At 57.6% G+C, this 22,230-nt stretch overlaps 9 protein-coding genes across 9 annotated transcripts; 4 read left to right on the forward strand and 5 right to left on the reverse strand.

Moving 5' to 3' along the window:
* Positions 1-86: 86 nt before the first annotated feature.
* N657DRAFT_645199 (phosphoglycerate mutase-like protein) lies at positions 87-2,329 on the reverse strand. The gene is made up of 3 exons (XM_062792906.1): positions 1,573-2,329; positions 622-1,449; positions 87-571 (listed from the first exon to the last, which is right to left on the reverse strand). The coding sequence occupies exons 1-3, from the start codon at positions 2,182-2,184 to the stop codon at positions 455-457; spliced, it is 1,557 nt and encodes a 518-aa protein (XP_062647383.1). The 5' UTR covers positions 2,185-2,329; the 3' UTR covers positions 87-454.
* Positions 2,330-2,575: 246 nt separating this feature from the next.
* On the forward strand, positions 2,576-5,425 carry N657DRAFT_645201 (uncharacterized protein). Its single transcript, XM_062792907.1, has one exon. It carries the CDS (start codon positions 2,711-2,713, stop codon positions 5,309-5,311), a length of 2,601 nt encoding a protein of 866 aa, XP_062647384.1. The 5' UTR covers positions 2,576-2,710; the 3' UTR covers positions 5,312-5,425.
* Positions 5,426-6,251: 826 nt separating this feature from the next.
* On the reverse strand, positions 6,252-7,999 carry N657DRAFT_572852 (uncharacterized protein; the record flags this gene model as incomplete). The annotated part of the gene is made up of 3 exons (XM_062788912.1): positions 6,252-7,424; positions 7,473-7,596; positions 7,965-7,999. The coding sequence occupies 3 exons, from the start codon at positions 7,997-7,999 to the stop codon at positions 6,252-6,254; spliced, it is 1,332 nt and encodes a 443-aa protein (XP_062647385.1).
* Positions 8,000-10,426: 2,427 nt separating this feature from the next.
* On the forward strand, positions 10,427-11,385 carry N657DRAFT_417661 (uncharacterized protein). The gene has a single exon (XM_062787266.1). The coding sequence runs from the start codon at positions 10,565-10,567 to the stop codon at positions 11,102-11,104; it is 540 nt and encodes a 179-aa protein (XP_062647386.1). The 5' UTR covers positions 10,427-10,564; the 3' UTR covers positions 11,105-11,385.
* A 13-nt stretch (positions 11,386-11,398) lies between these two features.
* On the reverse strand, positions 11,399-12,612 carry N657DRAFT_572481 (uncharacterized protein; the record flags this gene model as incomplete). The annotated part of the gene is made up of 2 exons (XM_062788893.1): positions 11,399-11,847; positions 11,934-12,612. The coding sequence occupies 2 exons, from the start codon at positions 12,610-12,612 to the stop codon at positions 11,399-11,401; spliced, it is 1,128 nt and encodes a 375-aa protein (XP_062647387.1).
* A 740-nt stretch (positions 12,613-13,352) lies between these two features.
* Positions 13,353-14,747, forward strand: N657DRAFT_671727 (translationally controlled tumor-associated). Its single transcript, XM_062795605.1, has 5 exons — positions 13,353-13,726; positions 13,822-13,933; positions 14,041-14,178; positions 14,259-14,418; positions 14,474-14,747. The coding sequence occupies exons 1-5, from the start codon at positions 13,712-13,714 to the stop codon at positions 14,556-14,558; spliced, it is 510 nt and encodes a 169-aa protein (XP_062647388.1). The 5' UTR covers positions 13,353-13,711; the 3' UTR covers positions 14,559-14,747.
* A 134-nt stretch (positions 14,748-14,881) lies between these two features.
* Positions 14,882-16,079, reverse strand: N657DRAFT_680791 (uncharacterized protein; the record flags this gene model as incomplete). The annotated part of the gene is made up of 3 exons (XM_062796319.1): positions 14,882-15,850; positions 15,919-15,945; positions 16,005-16,079. 3 exons carry the CDS (start codon positions 16,077-16,079, stop codon positions 14,882-14,884), a joined length of 1,071 nt encoding a protein of 356 aa, XP_062647389.1.
* Positions 16,080-16,527: 448 nt separating this feature from the next.
* N657DRAFT_596230 (uncharacterized protein) lies at positions 16,528-19,723 on the reverse strand. The gene is made up of 5 exons (XM_062789992.1): positions 18,714-19,723; positions 18,500-18,652; positions 18,328-18,442; positions 18,181-18,272; positions 16,528-18,135 (listed from the first exon to the last, which is right to left on the reverse strand). The coding sequence occupies exons 1-5, from the start codon at positions 19,590-19,592 to the stop codon at positions 16,600-16,602; spliced, it is 2,775 nt and encodes a 924-aa protein (XP_062647390.1). The 5' UTR covers positions 19,593-19,723; the 3' UTR covers positions 16,528-16,599.
* A 351-nt stretch (positions 19,724-20,074) lies between these two features.
* On the forward strand, positions 20,075-22,162 carry N657DRAFT_680793 (DUF1941-domain-containing protein; the record flags this gene model as incomplete). Its single annotated transcript, XM_062796320.1, has 3 exons — positions 20,075-20,487; positions 20,546-20,852; positions 20,909-22,162. The coding sequence occupies 3 exons, from the start codon at positions 20,075-20,077 to the stop codon at positions 22,160-22,162; spliced, it is 1,974 nt and encodes a 657-aa protein (XP_062647391.1).
* Positions 22,163-22,230: the final 68 nt, after the last annotated feature.

Raw genomic sequence — 22,230 nt, forward strand, 5'->3', positions numbered from 1 at the left:
CAGAGTTAGAGGACAGGATGGGGAAGGTGGATGTCGGTGCGTAAGGGAGACTGTTCAGCTGTGAGTTGGTGAGCGGATCGGTTTTGCAAGAGGGTCTATCGGTGGTCTTCTTAGGTGGGGTTGTATCTGACAATCTGGCTGGCGATATCTAGGTCTGACGGGGCCTTAGGTTTGTGCAAGTTCATTGTCTCATTACCGAGTCACACCTCGTGACTGCCCATCACTCTCTCTGCCTTTCTCCTCTTTTGGCGTCCATGCCGCGCAAGAATACCAACCAACGCACTGTTCGCTGAGCTATCTCCAACCTCTCCCGAGAGGATACCATAGCCAATGCCCGCCTGCCCTCCCCTCAGTCCGCCGCCATTCCCTTGTATGAACTCCACGCTAATAATGCCAGTTAAGGATGGGATATAAAATGCCATCGTCTCTGCCAAAGCCGAGACAACATCCGCACTCAGTGGCCCGCCCATTCTGGCTCCCCGGTCGGCAGGGCGGGCTGGTCTCGGTTCATTCGGCACTGCTGCTTCCAATTTGTCGGCGTAAACTTGTCGACGACGGCTTTGAAGGCGGCCTACGACGTTGTCAGTGACTCAAATCTAGGCCAACGGGTCTCGTACTCACCAGCGTGCAAAACGACTCATCGCCATCCAGATGGTTCCCTGGCAGCTTGCAGGCCGGCACCTTGACGGGCTCGTCGTTGTAGCGTATCCGCACGTAGTACCCGTCCAGCTTTTTCTTCTCGCCCGCCGTCAACTCCGCCGTCGGCCTCCGCCCTATGTTGGCGGAGACGGCCGCCGAGCCAACGAGCGACGCCCACCAACTGCCCTTCACGGGATCCTGTGGTGGCGGCGGAACCTTGGTCTTCCTGAACAGCTCGATCGCAATATGACTCGTGAACGGCGGCCACCGGTCCGTGTCGTACGCCCCCAAGCTCGCCAACACACCCGCCAGCGTGGTATCGTGGCAGCCGCTCAGGCCGAACCGGATTCTGGCGCTGTGGTTCTCCTGCCCCGTCCGCTTCGTGAGCGTGTGCGCCCCGTCGCTGCGCGTCTGCGCCCCGTCGCTGCGCGTCTGCGCCTCAACGCTCCCAACCATCCGGCCGACAATGTCTCCAAGCAGGCTGCCCATGCCGAGCATGCGGTACTCCCGCGACTCCTTGTACCCGGCGAACCACTCCTCGACGCTAATGCGCTGCATGATCTCGCGCGCCCGCTCGTCGTAGAACTCGCTCGGCAGTCGTGTCTCGGGCCCGTGCGCCAGCGTGGCGTTAACCGTGTCCATGATGCCCGACAGGCGCGGGCGCGAGTCGACGGCCACCTTTGTGTCGGGCCGCATCCACTTGCCGTACACCTGATTCAAGTACTCCATGTCGGGCGTGTTATTCCACCGGTCGGCGGCGCGCTGAGCAAACGCCCTCGACAGGGCCGCGAACCGCCGGCAGTTGCCGTCCTACCAACAATTATCAGCTGTGAAGTTCCTATTGCGGAACGTCCGGAGGAGTTCCGGGAGCAAAACGCGCTGTCTTGGGAGCAACATGGCTCCCGAGACAACCATAAAGGGGTATAAACAGACGTTAGGATACAAAGTTTCATCCCCAGGCACGCGCGTCAGGATGGTGGGCGCCGGGAACTTGCCGTCCGGACCTGGCTCCCGAGACGAGGGCGGGTACAGCGCCGAGAAGGTCTGGTGGAGAGATTCCAGCGCGCGAGGTACCGGAGTGGAGCGCAGGTAGAGGAAGTCGGCCGAGGCGATGGTGGCGGGGAGAAAGCCGAGGCGGTCGACGTAAAGCTGGCGCAGGCGGAGACCCAACTTGTAAGTGCTTTGGCGGCCAAGATCGGTCAGGCTGCCCATGTCGCATATGTCGTCCAGCTGGCCGTCAATACCTCGGGCGACCACAGGCTCGTCATTGTCGCCAAAGGTCTCGATGCGGCGTTTCCAGTCCAATGTTTCGAAGGGGTGGTTGGAGGTAGTGTTAGCAGCCGCCAAGATGGCGGAACGCATCTGGCGAGCGCTGGCACAGTAGGGCCACCAGGGCCGCAGACCGGCATTTTGAAAGCGAGCCGAGACAGGAGTCCGCTCGCCGTGGCGCATCAAGACCTGCACCAGCTGCAGCTCCAGCCCGTCCGGGTAGAGTTTCCGGAGCTCGTCGTCCGTGTACGGCGCTCGCGGGATTAGGGTCGTCATTGCGTTGGTGCCCTCTTGTGTCCTATAACTGGGTTTGTGTCTGGTATTGACGGGAGTAACGTTTATTTATATATTTTATGGAGAAGAGTCACCCCGGAAGACTGGATGGCTCGATGGGCTATGGATAGGTGCATCGAGTCTGCGTCGTACGGTTAGTCATTGGTCTAGTCAACTGAAGACACAGAATCGAACCTCGGGTACCTGGTCAGTGACGTCCGGTCAGGCGCGGGCTTCAGTCTGCGACCAGATGGAAGCATCCATCCACTGAGGGGCGTTCCACAACAAAGGCCCAGGGGCCTGTCACACGGGGCGCCAGCGTGGGGCAGTGGCTTGGCACGGGATCCGTCAATTCCATGCTCAGTTCCACTGAAATTTTGAGCCGAACCAAACACGAACTCGAAAGCAACTCGAATCGGCCCGCACTTCAAAGTGCGGCCGCACACCAATTGCTGGATTGCGACCGTCTATGGCGCTTCTTCATGCATCAGTTCAAGGACTGCTCTGAGTATTCCAACAAAAAACGGCCATGCGCGAGCTTGGGGGTGTCGGCAGCGTCTGCCTGCGCTGCCGCTTCAAACTACTCGTCACAACCCGAGCCCGAGCTCGCCGCGGCATCTCGACTTCCAGCACTGCGGCTATCGTCAGAAACCGGGATAGCGGTGCTCACCTGCAAAATGACGGCCAGGCTACACCAGCAATGCCCATTACTCCCGGGGGCTTGGCCAACGACCCGACCATGACACCACCGCGGGTCCCTCGAAGCTCCATCCCCGGTCGTCGCTCATCTTCTGTCGCCATGTTCCAGAGCATTGTCGAAAACCAAACCAAGATACCCTCAAGCCTCGGATCCCAAGCAAGCGGAACGGCAAGCATCGAGCTAGTGAAGGACGTGGCCCGGATACAAACAATAATGGAGCGAGACGGCGCCACACTTGCGGAGGCTTATGCGTACTTCGAGGAGAATGTGTACCCTCAGATCATCAAGAACGGCGCCGGTGTTCCGCAAATAGTCAAAAACCAGATTGCCACGGTTCTCTTGGACAGACTTGCGCTCCTGAAGCCGCGCGACTTCGAGTCGAGCCGTCTTCCAAGCGTCACGCGCATCACCGAGGTCATGATAGAGCTGGATGTCCTCAGGCCATCTGCGTGGGCTACCCTAGTGATTGAGCTCATCCAGCACATCTACCGGCAGAAAACGGTTCCAGGGGCGTACGACTCGGTCAAAGATTACGAGACTGCCATGGCGCTGCGAGACGCCCTCCTACACGATCTTCTTGGGGCCTGGCGGGTGTTCTGTGCACAAAGGGTGTCCTCTAACAACAATTTCTCGAGATCTCCGCAGACGAACCAGCTCAAGACCAAGTCTTCCCGTCCCGGCGCAGAGCCTCAGCAGCAGAACACACTCCAAAACGCCTTTGGGGCCATGTTTCCCCAGTACCTGGTTCCCTCCCTGCTGAGGCCGACCTTTGCCGCATTTGCAACGTACAAGTTGCTGACAGACCCCCTCAATCGCTCCCGTTCCACCGAGGGGGAGGCAGTGCCGTTCCTCCAGATGATGAAAGGGCTAATCCCTCAAGCCAGGCCACCTAGTCGTAAGGACTTCGAACCAATATTCAATACTTTCCCGGATCTTCCTCGCTTCGTGTGGCCCAAGAAGCAGGTAAAAGACGTGAGCAACTCAGTTTTGAACGCAGCTTCGGTTTTTGGAGACAAATCAGACCCTAAGAGAGTCAGCGTCCACCGGCAGCTAGGAGATGCAATCAACCGCAGGAATTTGAGCATGGTGAACCAGGCTTGGTTGGAGTTCTGGGGTGATGCGGTTACTCCCGACGATGCTCGAATCAGCGAGCTCGCAAAACGCTCCGAGATGTTCGACTACTTTATCATGGCCTACACCATGATGCGGCGGCCCCAGCAGGCCATTGAGGTCTGGACCAGCATGGAGCGCGTCGGCATCAAAGCCACCATCAAGACATGGAATTCAATGCTCCAAGGCTGCGCGAAAGCCAACAATGCACAAGGCATCAAGACCGTCTGGGACAAACTAACAAAGTCCGGCATGAAGCTGGACATCGCCATCTGGACGGCCCGCATCCACGGCCTGTTCCTCTGCGGAGAGGCCAGCGCCGGTATCCGCGCGCTCGACGAAATGGTCAAAGTCTGGGCCGCCCGCGAAAACCCTCAGTACGCCGCCCTCGCCGTGCAACCCACCGTCGAGCCCGTCAACGCCGCCCTCGCCGGACTCCTCCGCCTCAAGCGCAGCGGCGACGCCATGAAGGTGCTTGCCTGGGCCTCCAAGCAAGGCATCAATCCCGACATCTACACCTTTAACACCCTGCTGCGCCCCCTCGTCCGCCGCGGCGATATGGAGGCCATCGACGAAATCTTCGCCACCATGCAGAGCATCAACATCCGCGCCGACGTCGCCACCTTCACCGTCCTGCTGGAAGGCACCCTCAACCACATCGGCGACCTCCCGCCCACTCAGCAAGTCGCCATCGTCGAGCGCATCCTCGACGCCATGCAGTCGTCGGGCATCGAGATCAACATGCAGACCTACGCCAAGATTCTCCACCTGCTCCTCCGGGAGGGGGACCGCGCAGGGGAGCCCGTCAAGGCCGTCCTCGCCCACATCTGGTGCCGCGGCCTCGACCTGACCAGTCACATCTACACCATGCTCGCCGAGCACTACTTCTCGCGCGACCCGCCCGACACGGTGGCCGTCACGGCGCTCATCGAGAACAGGAGGCTGCACGAGAACAAGGCGATCGACCGCGTGTTTTGGGAGAGGATGATCAAGGGGTATTGCCAGGCTGGCGAGACGAGGCGGGCGCTCGAAATTTTTGATCGCGTGTTTGTGCCGGGAACCATGATCACGTTTGGGACGCTGTATGAGTTGCTGCGGCCGTTGGTGGTTGCCGGGGATGCCGAGGCGGCCGTGAGAGTTGTGGAAGCGGCGAGGAAGATTGGCAGGGCGGATGATGATGCGGTGCCTAAGTGGAGGGGGTCGCATGGTGATGTCGGGGAGGGCAAGCGGTATTGGAAACATCGGTTTTGGCATCTTGCGTATGAGCATGGGTTGATGGGGGAACAGCTGGCTGAGAGGTTTCGGGAAGCTAATCTGTAGAAGGGGAATTTACATTTGGGCCTGTATTTGTGAGATCATTGTTGGAAGTTATGTTTCCGTAGACATAGTGACAATTCTGTAAACTGTTCTCGCATACCTACCTCTGGCGTGTGAGAAGCCAAACCGAAGGTGATATCGGGAATAACGATGGTGAGTGTCTTTCCCTGACACACCTCGCTAGCGCTCGTGTTGTCTTCCTCAAACGACTCGTCATCATGATGCCCATGCTCGGAAAAAGGGGCAAAGTAAACAAAGCCCACAAGACCCTCACCCAAGTTTGCTATGTTTACAATCTCACAATAAGAGCTGGCGCAGCAAGTAAGCGATCACAGAGCCAAAGAAATAGAAAGGGGATGGAACTATCTGTAACCCTCGGCAATACGGAGTAGTTCCGTTGACAATCTCTACAGAATGGATTGAACTAGGGCGGTATTCCAGCCTGTTGAATTTCAACCTCGTGGCCAGCGGAGGCCAGTCAGTCATGGAGCCGACATTTGATGATATGGCCACCAATCCTTTGCGAAGACGACTGCAAATTCACCTGCACAGAATACTTACTGTATTCTTTGATACCTATCTAATGCCAACTGAGCCAGCCGTGCCGATGTCTAAGGTATTCATGGCCCATTCATGCTCTAGTACTCCAGGAAGTCAAGTTCTCTCTCCCTCTCGAGGTAACTGGAAACCACCAAACCCTTTCCGATCCAGTCATCTCTCAGGAGACCTGAAAGACGCTCATGAAGTTTTGTTCCCTTTACGCCAGCAAATGAATTACCGTAGATAGCAAGAGAACCAAAATCCGGGAATCTATCCCATAACTCGCTAGGTATGCAAGCCCGAACCAAACACCAACCCCAGAACTCACCACTATAACCATTATATCCCGCTTAAAACGTTCATGAAGCGAAGCCAGAACCACAAATAAAACAAAAGAATCCAGTCAGACATATTCCTCACGAATCACGTCCGCCATCCAGCCCAACTCACTCACCAGCTCCTCCAACCCAGCATCCGGGATTGGGCTAGCAAGCATCAGCGGCCCTACCGCGGCTCCCGCTCCAGCAACCACAGCAGGCTGTTGCTGCGCCGCCGCAACACTCAACTTTCTGCCTTCGGTCCCCGCCGTTCGCGGGAGCGAGTACGTGGATAGTGTGGCGGTCAAATGCCGGGCGAAGGGACTCGTTTGATGACCGGCCGTGGTGTTGTGGTTGTTGTCGGGAGGGTCCTCATCGTTTCCAGACGTGTCATCGTCTTCTTCTCCTTCGGAGAGTTCAAAGTCTGGCGGGCAGTGTGAATCCGGGGACTCCGGGACGTGCTGGGGGCGGAGGGCAGAGAGGGGAAATTCTGGGTTTCCACCGGGTGTTCGGTCGGTGTCGAGGGTTGGCAGTCGCGGCGGGGCCCGGGTTGGGACAGGGGGGACGGTCAGGTAGGATGATCCAGGCACTGCTGTTGCTGCATCCCTCATCGAGGCCATTGACATGGCCGGGGAGACTGCTCGTTGAGGTGGAGGTGACAGCCCCGCGAATTCCATCGTCTCGGACACGGCCGAGGTGGCAAAGTTTTCGTCATCCTCATTCTCTTCAACAATGTCCTCCGGAATGTCAATCGTAGGCCGGTCGCAGGTCTCCTGCTCGTGGTCGATCGGCGTGTCGTCCACCAAGAACCTACGCAGCGACTCCGGGGAGATGTCCCTTGACCGGCTACCTTCCGACCTTAGACTCCGCTCATCCTCCGCCCGCCAGTTATGGGTATCCTTGAGCGAAGACGAGCTTAACTTTCGGCTGAAAAACTTGCGTGGCAAGGACATCCAGCGGGAGCTTGGCGACGGTGACCTGGCGGGGCGCTTCTGTTGCAGCGTTCGAAGTGGCGCAGTACCCAGCCGGCGACTCGGTTCCGGCGGTGTTGGTGCTGGCCTTGGCGAGACAAACTTGCTGGCAGGATCCATCGTCTTGAAGTCCTCATCACGCAATGATGTCAAGGAGGCGCTCCGTTTCCTGCGGGATTGCTCGACGGGAATGAAGAGGGTGTTGACGGTCTGCCCGGGAAGATACGGGCACATATTGGTGGATGGCTGGGACGGATCGTGGGTCTCAGAGGTCCCGTCGAGTTCATACTGGACGTCTTAGTGACACAGTTCGTCTCGGTTAGCAGCGGTACTCACGTAGTAATAGTAGGTGTGTCCCATCTTGAGACCTCCATTCCGCTTCGGTATCCTCCCAGTATCGCCCTCGCGCGTGATGTCCTTGAAGGTGTAGCAACCCCTCCACTGGCCACGGTCTCGTCGGCTGTCCCGTTCCATTGTGTAGGCCGTGGTAAAATTGTCCCAAGACCCAATGAGATGGACGGCCTTGACTGAAGGAGGTGTTTGTCTTTGGCGTATTAGTGCTCGTTCTTGCCCTGGGGCATTCAACGGAGTGTGCCAGGCGAGGGATGTTGATATGGCAAGCAATAGTGTGGCGCGATAAGCCGGAATGTGAACCCAGGGCTTTGTGAAGGACGTGCGATATGTACAAAACAGAAAGCGAAAAAATGTACGGGAGAGAGACCGAGTGAAAGAGCAAGTTTAAGATCAGTGTGGGACGCAAAGCGTGGGTTGAAGGATTGAGATATACAACGAGTGAGAAAAAGAATAAAAAAGTGTTGAAAGACTCACAACATGAAAGTAAAGAGCGTCGTCGTCGGATCCATGCTGACGGTGGGAGGACTCGCCGCGCCTTCGCGGAACAATGTCAGGACGGCGCAGTAGGTTGACTATATGTGGGAGGAGCGGCCGGTACTCCGTCGGACCTCAGTGCGACCGTTTGGAACGGTTGCCAAAGAGCAGTCCCCGAATAGACGCAAACGATGCAGAGACGAACGTGGCAGCCGTCTTGGTGAATGAAGGGTGCGGCGTCCGACCAATTAAAAAGCCTTAGAGCTCCCGGAAGCGCCGCGATGATGCGCAGACGGAGCCTGCTCCTGGGGTTGACTGAACGGCGCTTAGCCACGCAAGCGGCAGACACAGCGAGGGTCGCTGTTTCGAGTTGTTCTCCAGCCAGCCTTGTTTCGGTAAGGTGGTTGCGGCGTCAACGACAGAAAGTGACGACGGACACTCCAGACTGTGCCGCGGCTGCAAGTCTGTTGGTTAGGTCGACTGAGGAGATGCTATGGCAGCGTAGCACAGCAAGCTTGAACGCGAACTTGGCCAACCTTAAGAACCTTGGAAGGGGTCGCTGGGTGGTAGGCATGCTGGACACAGAGGAGGCTCAGATGGAGCACCATCGAGCATCATTTCTTCTCGCGCCGAGTCGCCGAGAGCTTTCCCCAGGATCCCACGGCTGCCAAGGCTGCCCGGGCTGAGATGATTGACGATGTGCTTTGACCTCCAGTTGCGACATCGAATTGGACCATCGAATGGAACGACAGATTGCAAGCGGCTGACGGAAGGATCGAGGCGTGGGATTGGGCCGTCTTCATGCACCGCTAATCTCGCCAATGGTCCTGTCGCAATGCCCTGGGCACCCATGGCAACGATGTGGGCCAGCCAGTGGGTGACGGGGTGTGCCATGGATCGAGCGGAGGGTTACATCCATCTCCAAGTGTGGCAGCTCAGTTTGGCTGTTTGTGATTGATGAAGCGAGAGCCGCTGGACTTCGATTGAGATTCCCCGCCCATTTGAGATGTTGTTTCCAGTTGACAATGCAGTGGAACGGGCAACTCGGAAACCTGAGCCCATTGTTCTCAAGCAACAATGGGATAACAGAAAGCGTAATGCTTGATCCAGGAAGTTAGCCTGGTCATCAATCCAATCTGATGTAACGCACAACCCTGAAGCTTAGGCGTCAGTCTCAGTCATCCACTGCCCCTGTACGGCGATGCCTTTGCCGCATCAGATCAGCAGCTGCAGGCACTCGGAGTTGCTTTGCATACTATGTACAGCAAGGTAAGTAGGTATCTACAAGGGTTGCTGATTGGACTGCGACCAATTCCAGAAGTGGTACGGAGAAACCAGTCGGACCTCGATGTCTCGGAGTGGATGCAGCACCCGAAGCATGTCTCAGCCGCGCCGAGCCAGCTGTCGGCCTTCAAGATTTCTGTAACATCGTCAACCATCCCTTCCAAGAGATCAGCGCTCTGCAGGAGATCAAGGCGTTGCTTGTTAGATGGTGAACTCAGTCTCGACATCAGCCTGTGCTCTGATTTCCAGGACAGCAAACATAAACCAAAATCGACGGAGCATGGGATGACCGAGACTCGGGGAGGATCGAACGGAACAGGCAGCATTCTCAGCAATCTGGAAGTGGGCCGACTCCTGTTCCTGGGACAGGACCCACTTTGCGGGCCGTTACATCTGCCCTCCGTGATTGGCCAATTCAATAGACGACCTTCAACTGGAGTTCCAAGCTGTAAAGTTCAATGCGCTTTGTCTTGGACGCTGACTGCCACTCAACGACGATAATCTGGAAAGATGCGGGAAAACCATGACACAGATACCTCAGACATCGGTCACTATGCTTGTATCCGTACGGAATAAGCACCAGTCATCCAAACAACTTCCATCTCAATAGCCATCTACGTACACTCTGGTCGGGCCTAGCTACCTGATTTGACCAGGCCGCATCTGCGCAGACCTCAACCCGATGGCGCCAGCACACTTGTGCGACCGCACAAGGCGGCCCATGGCATGAACCGGTTATTTGAGAGGCGGCCATCAGCCGGCCACACGCCAAATCAGCTCATCGGGATGATGGCGGCTTCTCGGCGGTTTCCTGGATTCCTGACAGCTGAACAGCCGAAAAAGGAAATGAAGCTGACACCACCTCTCATTTCAGCCCTAATGAGACATTTCAAGGTCTCTGGAGGAGAAACAGGTGAGATTGTTGCCGATTGGAACAGGAACGATGCGGCTGATGAAGGCGTTCGCTGGGCCCCGGGCCGGCTTCCCATTGTTTCTCGAAGCATTTGTCAGTCTGGAACAGGGCACCGGGGGTCCAAGTGACTCTCCCGTGATCCTATCTTTTGCGAGACGTTTCTGAGTCCGAGCGGGCCCCTCATGTTGTAGTCCTGCATGTTGCACATCCTCAACATCGTCCTTGATGTTTCTAGAGTTGGTATTGAGGCGCGTCACCTACTGTGTATAACTGAGTTCTTACCTGCGCAAGCGGATGCCACCAGTTCATGCCCATCGCAATCCGCTTGTGCATCGATCCGCCCTGAGAGAGACCCTTTACGGCCCGGGCCCGTTACACAAGCCACTCGAAAAGCAATCAGTCAATGCTACACGATGGTCTTCAATCCATCCACTCGCCAACAAACCATGAATCCTTCCCGCCAAACCGGCGCCCTCACTATGGCCATTCCCGCCCGCCTTACCATAAGCACACCATCTTCTGCACACGGTTCCTGACAACAGCAGGTAGTAGCTGCAGCGCGGCGGCAGCGGCAGAGACAAAGACGCCGCAAAACAGCAGAGGGCCGGCGCCACGCCCCGCATCGGCTACGCCGTGTCACCGGAGGCGCCGTGCAACCCTCCCGAGAGAGAGTCAACTCCCGACAATGGCCGCCCTGACTATGTCATATCAAAAGGTATTATCATTAAGTAGTGTAGGTCCGGCAGTGTGGCGTTGTAACGAGCCCGCTCCCACACTCTTCCTCATAACCAACCATCCACCCCCGCGCTCCGGCGAGGACATACACCATCCTCCTAACCCCCGATTATGTCAAGAAAGCCATCATGAGGGTAGTTCTATGTACAGTACACATGCCGGTCTTCAACCCCTCCTCCACGAGGAATATGCTGGACGAAGGGGTTGAGAGGGGGGTTAGCCAAACAGGCAGAAACCGCACGAGACGCCTCTCATTTCCCACCACTCCAAACCCCAAAATGCAGAATGTCGTACATGTCGATGCGCCAGCTCTGGAAATGCATCCAAAGCCAGGCCGCTGTCTGTCATGTCTTCCCAAGACAGAAACCACGCACGCTGACCCTTCCGCTTGTCTGAAACCGGAATCCAGCTGTCGGATCACCCGCACAGCGAAGTGTTCACCGACAAGGCGAAGCCAGTCCCTCATCAACCCAACTCAGCCAAGCCCAGTGGAAAGTCAAATCTACTTCGCCACCTCGGCCTTCCCATTCCCATTCACCGCCTCCTCTCTCCTCCCAGCCTTCTCCTTCGCCTTCTCCCTCTCCCGCTCATACTTGAGCTTCACATCTCCCTTCCACATGGTCCCGAGCCACCGGTCCCAGATGGTGAAGAAGGGCTGCGAGAAGTTGGTCTTAATGCCCCAGCTCTGGTGGTGTATGTCGTGGTACGCCGCGTTATTACTCGTGAGGTGCTGCAGCGGGTCCCACGGCAGCGCGTACCCGCAGTGATCGTCAACCGTTTTGACCATGCTGGCCACGAAGAAGAACATGCCCGCGCGCTGGCTGAGGAAAGCGCACTTGTACGCGACCGCGGCGCCCAGCGTGTCCATGAAGAATCCTTCTACCGGGTGGTTGTACAGGGCGCCGTAGGCGTAGGGGACGTAGAGGCGATGGTGGCGGATGTGCCAGTGGGCTGGTGGGAGGGAGAGAGATGTTAGTTTTGGTTCGGAGGGATGGAGGGGTCGGAGGTGGAAGAGAGGTAGGGGAAGAAGAACGTACTGTACATCCACTTGTTGAGGTGCATCGCCCGGTGCATAAAGTACTGCCAGGTGTCGAGGAAGCAGGTGGCGAGCCAAAGTTGGAAGCCGGGGATCAACACCCAGTAGATGGCCTTTGCGAGCAACAGCTCCCATGTCGCGAATGCCGGGACAGCGGTGCCGGTGACCTCGTCAAAGGTTGTAGTGAGGGACGGGTAGTGCCCGCCGGCGAGGGCGCCGGCAAGGAGCGGGTAAGATGTAGCCATGTTCTTGGAGATTGCCGCGGCGTTGAGACCGAGCGTTCCGAGAATGGACGGCAACGCTCGCTGCGCCAGACGAATGCGGGTTGCCCAGACGGCAACGTCATATTCCTCCATGCCTGTCGTTTGTTGTGGTTCTGTCAATGACAGGACGGCGCCTGACGCGATCTGGATGATCTGCTCGATAATAACATCTCGGGCCACCTCGTACCGCGATGCCAGGTTGCGCTGCGTGATCTCGTCTGGTGTGTGTAGCCGATATTGCGGGAACAGGTCGTAGACGTCGATAAAGTGGAAGAACATTGATACGACCCAGTACGCGATGTGCGGTAGGATGAGTCCGAGCCAAAAGTCCGAGATAAAGGGCAGGAGGTCGGGCATTGGCTGGGTCTCGTATGCCGGCAGTGGTGGGAGATCGGACGTCATGGTCGCGTTCGCCATGGTGCGATCAGGGGACGGGGGCCGTGTCAGCGGCGGACTGAGAATGTGCGGGCAAAAGAAAGTGGGTAGAAAGAAGATGCTGCCTTGCGACAGCGGCAGAATCAATCAATCAGTGCAAGAAAGGACGATCACCGGGAGTGACTGAAGGAGAGGCGCGGAGGTGCTAGAATAATCGTATGTATGGGAAAAGACGATCGGCTTGTGGAGATGCCGAAAGGCCCTGAATGGCGAGAGTCGATCTGCACGGTCCAGATTTCAATTTCCCATCCGTCAAGGTGTCTGACCACCAGTGGCACCACTGATGACTAGATCGGGTGTTCAGGAACAGCGAGCGACTGAGCAGACTTGAATACGCAATCACTCTCAGCTAGGGCACGCATCAGACAGTAGAATTCGCAGAGGTTGGCGCATGGCATGAAGCAGTTTGATATCAGGTGCGTGCCTTCCATAAAGTTGCTGGGCTTGGCAGAGCTCTCTCAACCCGAATGGCCGACGGACATAAGCTAACTTGAGTGGCCAGCCGCCAGGTGTTCGGCATCGCCGAGTTCCTTGTTGCTGGGTTAGGGGGTTCTCTCGTCTCATAGACTCAAATGCCGGGTTAGGGTTGGCATTAGTGTAGACAACGCCGAGCCTGTTCCCGCCCTGGTGACCGGAAATACTAGATGGACTGTGGCGGTGCCTACGGCAGCGCTGGTAATTACTCCGTACATCCGTACCTAGAGTTGCTTTGGGGTGCCGGAAACAGCTACCCATATAACTTAAGAGTCACGATGGGATAATCAGGGCATGATCATGATACATTTGCTGAATAAATACTCGGAAAGGCATCTACATGGACCGGAAGTGCCGAATTTGAGGGTACAACTGATCTACCTGTATCACCTGTGAGTTCTGCTGTAAATTGTTTGGCCAGCACCGAGTGGGCACAGTCATTGTAAACGCTGGCTTTCGCACCTGGCGATCTTGCCCCGCCTACCCCTCCTCGACCTCCTTGCCCCCGCTCAATTTTTTCCTAGCACTCAAACCTATCTCTTTTTGCGGCCCGCCTTGTCCAGAATCTCTGCCCTATCTCCTCAGATAATACAGACCGACCATCAAGATGATCATCTACAAGGTGAGCCGCCCAATCCCCAGGAAACAACAGCAAGGGCACCGTGATGCCACACAATGCGAGCAGCGGTCTTGCTAACGCCAGTTCTCGTGAACCAGGACATCATCAGCGACGACGAGATCATCTCGGACTCGTACGACCTCAAGGAGGTCGACGGTGTCGTCTATGAGGCCGACTGCGCCATGATCGTCGAGGGCGCCGTTGAAGTCGGTACGTACGATCTGGCGACCCCTTCCCTACCAAATTACACAGCTTACGTGTCTCGGGGATTGGCTGGTGGTAGAGTTTTCCATGCTAACCGGGGGTAATCTGGTCAGACATTGGCGCCAACGCGTCCGCCGAGGAGCAGGAGGAAGGAGTTGAGGATCAGGCCATCAAGGTCAACAACATCGTCCACTCATTCCGTCTCCAGAGCACTCAATACGACAAGAAAAGCTACCTCCTGCACCTCAAGGGTAGATCAACACTCTTTCGGGCGGGCTGTTTTTGAGTGAGACGACGCAATTGCTGACTCGGTTTCTCCCCCCGTCTCTAGGCTACATGAAGGCGCTCAAGACCAAGTTGCAGGAAGCCGGCAAGTCGGAGGAGGAGGTCAAGGATTTCGAGGCCAAGGCCCAGGTCTTCGCCAAGAAGATCATCAACAACTTCAAGGACTGGGAGTTCTACACGGGCGAGTCCATGAATCCCGATGCCATGTGAGTCGTTCTATTCTCCCACGTCCGAAACTCCTAGTTTCGCTAACTTGCCCAGGGTCGTCCTCCTCAACTACCGCGAGGACGGTATCACCCCTTACGTCGTCGTCTGGAAGCACGGTCTCAAGGAGATGAAGGTGTAAGGGGCTGGAGTCGCCTTGTCTATATACCAAGATTCATCCAAAAGACTTGGAGCCCATTATTCCCGCCCGCATCGCTTTTCCTGCTTTCGGCATATGCATGGACGTGCAGCACATTGCGTCTGCTTGAGTTACCCCGTAGAGGCTGGGCGTAGCCATCGCCTACCCAACAACGACGTATTGATGTCTCTGCCGTTTCCCACTCATTTACTTGATTGCTCTCCTGATGAACAGTTGCGCTACATTCGGCCTTGCTGCTGCCCAACGGTTTGGATTTAAATAAGATGAGTGCTCCTCACTTGAACCACGCCAAAAAAAATTCCCACCTAGAACTGAGGCCTCGTGGCTAAGGGTATCGGCGGCGGCGGCGGTCCATCGCTCTGATCCCGTGTCGGTCCCTGCCCCTGCTGTCCCCCGACAGCACCGCCCACCCCACCGCCAAACCCAGCAATTGTCTTCTTCTTTGGCGGCGGTGGCGGCGGCGGTTTTTTCTTCCTGGCTACTACAGAAGCGGGGGCAGCAGTAACAGCCGACTTGCTTATATCACCTCCTTCTCCTCTACCGTGGGCCCCTCCTCCTCCTTCTGCTGCACCCGCAGAAGGCTTGAGTTGGGCAAAGCGGTATTGCAGTTCGCTCATGTTGGGGTGGGATGGAGCTGCCGAAGAGACGCTGCCTGAGTGTGAGGGGGCTGGCGGTGCTGGTGAGGTTGTGGCTGAGTCTGAGGTGCCGATGCCCAGGCCGGGGACCGAGATCCCTGCTGCGCCCAACCTGTTTAGGTAGCCCTCTGCCGCCCCTGGCTTTGGCCGGGGCCCTGGTCCCGGGTTTGGGGATAGTGCGGCGGGACGGGCAGGTAGGGCCGGGCAGGCTGCTGGAGAGGGGGTGGTCGATGCTGAGCGGGGAGGGAGCCGTGGTGGGAGCGTTGGAGGGGCGGGTTGACCTCCCGGCGCTGACGCTGCTGCTGAGGGTGGCGGGGAAGGACGGACTGGTGGTGGTGGTGGTGAGCGTCCGTCTGCTCCGGGTTTTCTTCCTGGGGGCGGCGGGAGGTGGGCGATGGAAAGACCCGTAGTGTCGAGGCGCCATGGCTTCGGGGTAGCGGGCGGCTCGTCGGATGCTGGCTCCGAAGCTGTACCTGGCCGTGGAGGCATGGTTGGTCCCGTCTGGGATGTTGGGGATGAGGAGGATGCCGGGCTGGCTTTTCCGACAACGGCGTTGGGATTGCGCTTGGGTGGAGGGGCGAAGCTGGCTGGGTCACGCAGGGACGAGAGAGGTGGAGCGGCGTGGTTGCTATGGCGGGTCTGTATGTAGTTGCGTCTCATCGTCAGCTGGAAATTGCGCGAGTTCCAGGCTCAGCAGAGGAGCTTACTTCCTCACCACGACCAATCAGGCTTCTCTGCAAAGCATTAGTGAAAGTATTCAAGTGTGAGACGTGCTGAGGATTAGCGTCCATACCACCTGGCCCTTGAGCGTCGTCCCCTCCTTTTCGGGATGCCATCCTCGTTTGAGGATGTCTTTATATCCAGACATGGTGACGTTACGAGTTGTTGAATTGCGAGCACAACGCACAAAGGACTTGAGAACAGATCTGTTTTCAAGTGTTCTCAGGATGTGAAGTAGTCCACGAAATTCAGGCTGGGAAGCGAAGTAATAAGTGAACCAGACAAGTTGAGTGAGCTGCAGTTGAGTTGTGGATTCAGGTCGACTGTCGGGCCCACTTAGAGACGGCCTAAACTCACTCGGGTAACCCGTCTCGCCCGCCTAAGCCCATCCTTCAGATGCAGATGATCGATCATCTTCTCATTGTTGCAATCTCAAGACGGCTCAGGTCTGCTTTATCAGTGGTTATTCACGGATGAGAACGAAATCAATGTGCAACAGAGTCCGAACGTGGCGTGTGACTACCCCGGCTCAGGCACCGGTAGGTTCGTGGTGCCTTACCCCTTTTCATGACAGCACCAAATACAACACTGCATTTGTACACGAAGACTCCTGCTTAAGGATTGCTACAGACCTGTATATACACAACGGCACAGCTCCACAGCCATCTCTATAATATACTTCCCCGATCGACGACAGGACTGACCATCTCCGCCTCGTCCGCCAACCCAACAGCCCTCAGCAAGCCGGCGCTCTCCCCCTCCCCTGCCTCTCTGGCCATGCCTGTCTGCATACCCCCAGCATCTGCCATCCCTCCCCTAACCCCTCCACCCGCCATGCCGCTCGTCCGTCTTGTCTCCTCCGCCCCGTTCAGCACATACCACACATCCTTCTTAGTCAGCAACCCCTGCAGCACCCCGCGATCCACAAACAGCACATAGCGCAGCCCGAGCTTCTGGAAATACGTGACGGCCAAGTGCATCCGGCACCTGCTGGGCAGCGTGAGCGGGGTCTGGTCCATCCACGGCCTTAGGTCCAGTGTCGTGCGCGGGTCGGCGAGCGGCTGGTGCGCGAAGTAGGCCTCGGTCTCGGGCGGCAGGGAGCGCGGCGGCTGCGTGGCCGCGTACAGGGTGTAGGCCAACTCGGCGCGGGAGATGTACCCCAGTAGGATGGCGTCACGCGGGTCCGAGACGACGGGGAAGCCGCGGTAAGGGTGCGACTCGAGGATGGAAGACAGCGAGGCGATGGTGTGCCCCGCCGCGGTCAGCACGACAAGGTCCTCGATGCGCGTCATGATCTGGGCTGCGGGGATGTCTGGGATTGGGGTTGTTTCTTCCGAGTTGTCGAGGAAGGGGTACTCGTTGAAGTGGATCCAGGACTCGTAGATGCCGCGCCGGGAGAAGGCGTCGCCAACCCATTTGGAGATCATGACGGCTATCATGATGGGCAGGACGTAGGTTAGGGCGCCCGTCAGCTCGAACATGATGACGACGATGGAGACGGTCATGCGCGTGACACCGGCCAGGGCGGCGGCGGCCCCGATGATGGCGTAGGTGCCGGGGGTGATGCAAGGAATGTCGGGTTCGCAGGAGTGGAAGGCGATGAATTTGGGGTGGTTGTGCTGCCACATCTCCATGATGATGCCGGTTGCCCGTCCTGTGAGGGCTCCAATGGCCATGGATGGCAGGATGATGCCAGCGGGAATTTGCAGGCCAAAGGTGATGGCTGCGAGGCAAAAGCTCAGCATGGCAGCTACCATGAGCAGGACTATGTTCCCGGACGAATCGGCGCCGTTTTTGCACAGACCGAACTGGTCATCCAGCAGTCTTGAGCACTCGGCGAAGAGGTTGGATACCAGATCAGAGTTTTGGGACCGCATATAGCGATTGGGATAATTGACCAGGGCGGTGAGGCAAGCCACGATGACGACCTGGGCCACAGGGCCGGGCAACCGTGCAGTAGATTTCCTCCACCGGGCGACCTTCATGTTGGCTTTGATAAAAAGGCCGCCGTAGATACCACCGAGGATGCCCAAGATAACGAAGGGGACGAGCTCGAAGCCATGCCAGCTTGAGCTGTACGTTACCTGGTACAGGACCAGCTTTCCCGACCGGAAGGGGTCAAACGCTTGGAGCACCATGGCGGCTGTCATGGCGCACACAAAGCTCTGCCACATGGTCTTGTCGGGGAAGTAGTAGGATAGTTGCTGTTAACGTTAGCGGCGCGGCTTTAGAAGGAATAGTCTGCTGACCTCGAGCGAGAAGAGCACGCCGCCAATGGGCGACCCAAAGGCGACGGATATCCCAGAGGCGGCAGCCGCAGAGAGCACCTCCCTCTTCCGCGCTGGGGAGAATTAGCGCCCATGTAACCATCAAAATAGGAGGTCCGCATAAGGTACCTTCATTGTTGTTGATGCTGGGAAACAGCTTGGTAAACAAATTGGCGCAGCAGCAGGCAACATGGACCAACGGGCCCTCCTTGCCCAACCACATGCCGGACGCCACGGCCAGAATCTGTCACGTTAGCACCACACACACACAGACGGAATTAGTAGATGGACAAGAACTTACCAAGCCCAACGACTTGGTAATCAAAGTCCACACCCCCAGAAACCGCCTGATGACAAACCCGCCCAGCACCGTCTTGAGCTCTGGTATGCCGCTATGCTTGGCATAGATCGCATACTCCTTGACGAGCACCGCCGCCAAAAGCGCAAACGTGACCTGCACCAACCTAATCAGCTTCTCAGCCCTCCTCCCAGAGCCAAAAGACGGAAGCACCCACAGCCAAACCCAAATATACGGCCCCCTCAACCACCCACTGACCCACCCCCTCCCCAACCCCAACAACCGCCCCCCACCTCCTCCACCCGCGACACTGAACCCCCTCATCATATCCCAAACAACACGCATTCCTCCCCAGATAAAACCTGCCCCCATCCACGCCACTGCTGCAAAACCCATACTTGACATCCCCAAGCCAATCCGTGGCGACATCGATCCCCGCGGCGAGCACCCCGACCGCGAGCCCCGTCAGGATCAGCACCACCCACACCTGGCTGGCGTCGAGCAGCCTCTGGACGTAGCCCAGCAGGGGCAGCGGCGACTGGAGGGTGCGGGCGCGCAGGGCGCGCTGCCGCTGGCGCTCCTTGGTGTACTCGAAGATCCAGTCGATCGCCGTCAGGTTTGCGTAGCCCACGCGGCGGCCGGGGCCTTCGGCGTTCCAATCGCGGGAGGGTTGGGCGTTGTCGTCGGCGTCCGTGTCGCGGGGGTTGGAGGGGAGCGGTTTGAGGTTGAGGTGGGTTGGCATGGAGGTGGCAGGGGGAGGTCGGGGCAGGTCATGGCTTGTTCGGGAGGTGAATGCGGGTGTGTGGAAGAGGGAGGTGATGAGACGGGCTGGACTGGGTAGGAGGCTGGGTTGGGTTCGTTTGCGCTTGAAGGTGAGGGGGGGGGAGAAGTCGGGTTGGAGGGGGTCGTCGCGGAGGAGGGTGGTGTCGTTGTCTTCGTCTTCGCCGTTGCCGGCAGTGCGCTTATGAGGTGGGTCATCGCCTAGAATGAGGTCCAGCTCGTCGGCGTCGTCGTCATGGGTGTAGATGCCATTGCCATGGCTGTTCGCGGCCCTCGACGACGACGCCCCATTGTTCATTGCGCTGGTCAGGGGCATGTTGGGTGTCACGGTGGTGTATGGGCCATTCTCATAGCATGTGGGTAAGTAGGATCAACTTTGTCTCCAGGGCTTCTTCGAAAAGCCGCCGCGCGTCTCGGACTTGGAGGTCGGATTGTCCTTGTCGTCGGCGTGCCATAGCGATGTTGCGTCCACGCGCTATCTTATCGCCAGGCTTGGGGCTGAATAGCGTGGTCCGTGCGGCTTTGGGTGGTTGCAAGGATCCAGGGCTGATTCTCAGCCTGCAGCTCTGCGGCGGAACTTCCAGCCTAAGAACAACAACTGCAGGTGCCATGACGGAATCGCACGGTGCTCTGTTGAACGCATCCACCAAAGTTGAGTTTCAACGGTCGAGCCACCTGACTTCGGGTACTCGTGTCGCAGCACAAGCCGGAGCTCACCCTAAAGTCCAGATAGAAATGTACTATCCATGTACTTGTACCTAGACGTCTCTCATTTTCCGAGGTACAACTACGCTTGCGATGAACGAGTTTGCTGAGGTGGCCAAAGGCCATGGCCAGGGCCAGCAGGGTCCCTCAATTCATAAAATGAAGACCCTGCTTGGAGCAGAGGACGATACATCGCGCTTTGTCGGCCTTGCACTACTCAAGTCGGTCCTGGACAATACGCCAGAGCTGCGCAATGATGAAGAGGCCATCGTCTCGTTGTGGGAGAGCATCCCTCCCAAATTCCTCGACAGGTTGATCAAAACCGGGTCCAAGCCGCACAAATCGTTGGAAGCATCATCAGAGTCATCGCGCAAAGACGCCAACGACATGTTGGATCTCGCCGTATCCGTGCTCCATACCTTTGCAGCCTTGCTTCCGGATAATGCGAGGCACAATCCCAAACTGCTCGACAGGATACCACAGCTTGTGTCCTCTCTGCTTCACTGGTAAGGCCCCTGCTTCGCCCATCGCCGTTTGCATAATCAGATTCTGATTTTCAGACAGCTCGGATGACACTACGCGGCTCGCGCTCGAGACTCTGTTGAGCCTGGTGAGCCATCCAGACGGTGCCACGGTTTTCACAACAATCAAAGACTTGTCGCCCCTGACGGAGATGGCACCCTCGCAACCGCTTGCCCTGGAGACACTGCTCCATGCGTGGCTCAACGTCATGACAGCAACGCCAGACAAGAGCAACTTGAGATTCAAGATCGACAGAACCATCAACAGTCTGGTCTCATCGTTCAAGGGAACCGATGCTGTCACCCTCCTGAACTTCCTCGCAAACTTGCTCCCCCGTTTGGAGCCAGAGGTCAGTTGCACATGAGCATAGCATTCCAAGCAGCCTACTTACCAGTTATTACATAGGTCGTACCACCCAATCCGAAATGGCTACCTTCCCTCGGACACTTCATTCGCAATCTCGTCGCAAGCCGCCCCAACGCCGCCAGCCGCAACGCCTTCACCAATCTTTCCGCCGCCCTCCTCGAGCTCTACCCGTTCCAAGCCCCGCAACTCCTGTTCACCGACAAATCCACCACTGACACCGCCCCCTTCTCCTACCTCCTCGTCAACCTCCTCCTGGTCGACCTCCGCGCGACCCTTCCAACCCTCCTCCCCCAGCTTAATAGCCCGGACTACCCCTCCACCTCGCGCCGCCTCACATCCGCCTTCAACACCATATCCCATTTCATCGGCTACCTTTTGCGCGCCATGGACGCGGACTCAGACAACCACGGTCTCTTGATATCCCCCGACCACCTCCTCAAGCTCCGCAAATCTATTTCCGAAACGCTCTCCCTCACGACCGAGTTCCTCCGCGACCGCTGGGACGCCGCCGTCGCGGGCGCACTGGGCCTGCACCCGGACGCCCGCGCGGCCGAGGCCGTCACCGCATCGGGCGTGTCGCACCTCACGCTCGCTTGGAATATCAAGAACGCGGAGGGTGGAAGTGGGATGGGCGTTGCTGACGATCCGCTTGCCCTTGCCGCTGTGCGGACGTTGGCGATTTGGATCCGCGAGGACGAGAATGAGTTGCTCAGGAAGGAGGTGAGTGGGTTGGCGGATATGCTGGTTGATTTGTATCGATCTTCTTCGGCTGCGGGGACGGTGTTCGATTTTCGAAGGGCGGTGCTCGTTGCTTTTGAAGGCCTTGTGGCTGAGCGCAAGGGGAGGGAGGTGGTGGTGGAGAATGGCGGGTGGGAGGTGCTCGCGGGGGATTTGATTGCTATTCTCGAGGCGAGTTCTTCTTCTTCCTCCTCCTCCGGGAGTCTCGAGGAGGATGCGGCGAGAGGGGTGGAGATTGTGCGCGTGCTGCTGCAGATTGCTGAGGCTGCGAGGCCTGGTTCGAGGGAGGCCTGGATGGATCTCGTGACCAAGGTCGCGGCTTGGTATGTGCCCGAGGCGGACCAACCTTCTGTGGTGCTGGAGTGTCAGGTTGCCGCGCTGCAGCTAGTCACGGCGCTATTGGCGAACACGCATCCTGGAATGCAGAAGCGGTATGTGCATTCGACGACTGCCGTGTTAGGCATTGCGAACCAGCTGCGGGTGAAGTTGAGAAGGGATGAGGCCTTGGACGAAGCGCTGGAGGACGTGTTGGGGACGCTGGCTGCGCTAAGATGAGACCTGCCGGTTGTGTGCCGGGGAAGGCGAGTTGACAGGCGGGCATTCCTTCCGTTCTGGTAACAATT

Source organism: Parathielavia appendiculata (genome assembly GCF_033297405.1).
Source record: "Parathielavia appendiculata strain CBS 731.68 unplaced genomic scaffold N657scaffold_6, whole genome shotgun sequence".
In the NCBI taxonomy this organism is placed as follows: domain Eukaryota; kingdom Fungi; phylum Ascomycota; class Sordariomycetes; order Sordariales; family Chaetomiaceae; genus Parathielavia; species Parathielavia appendiculata.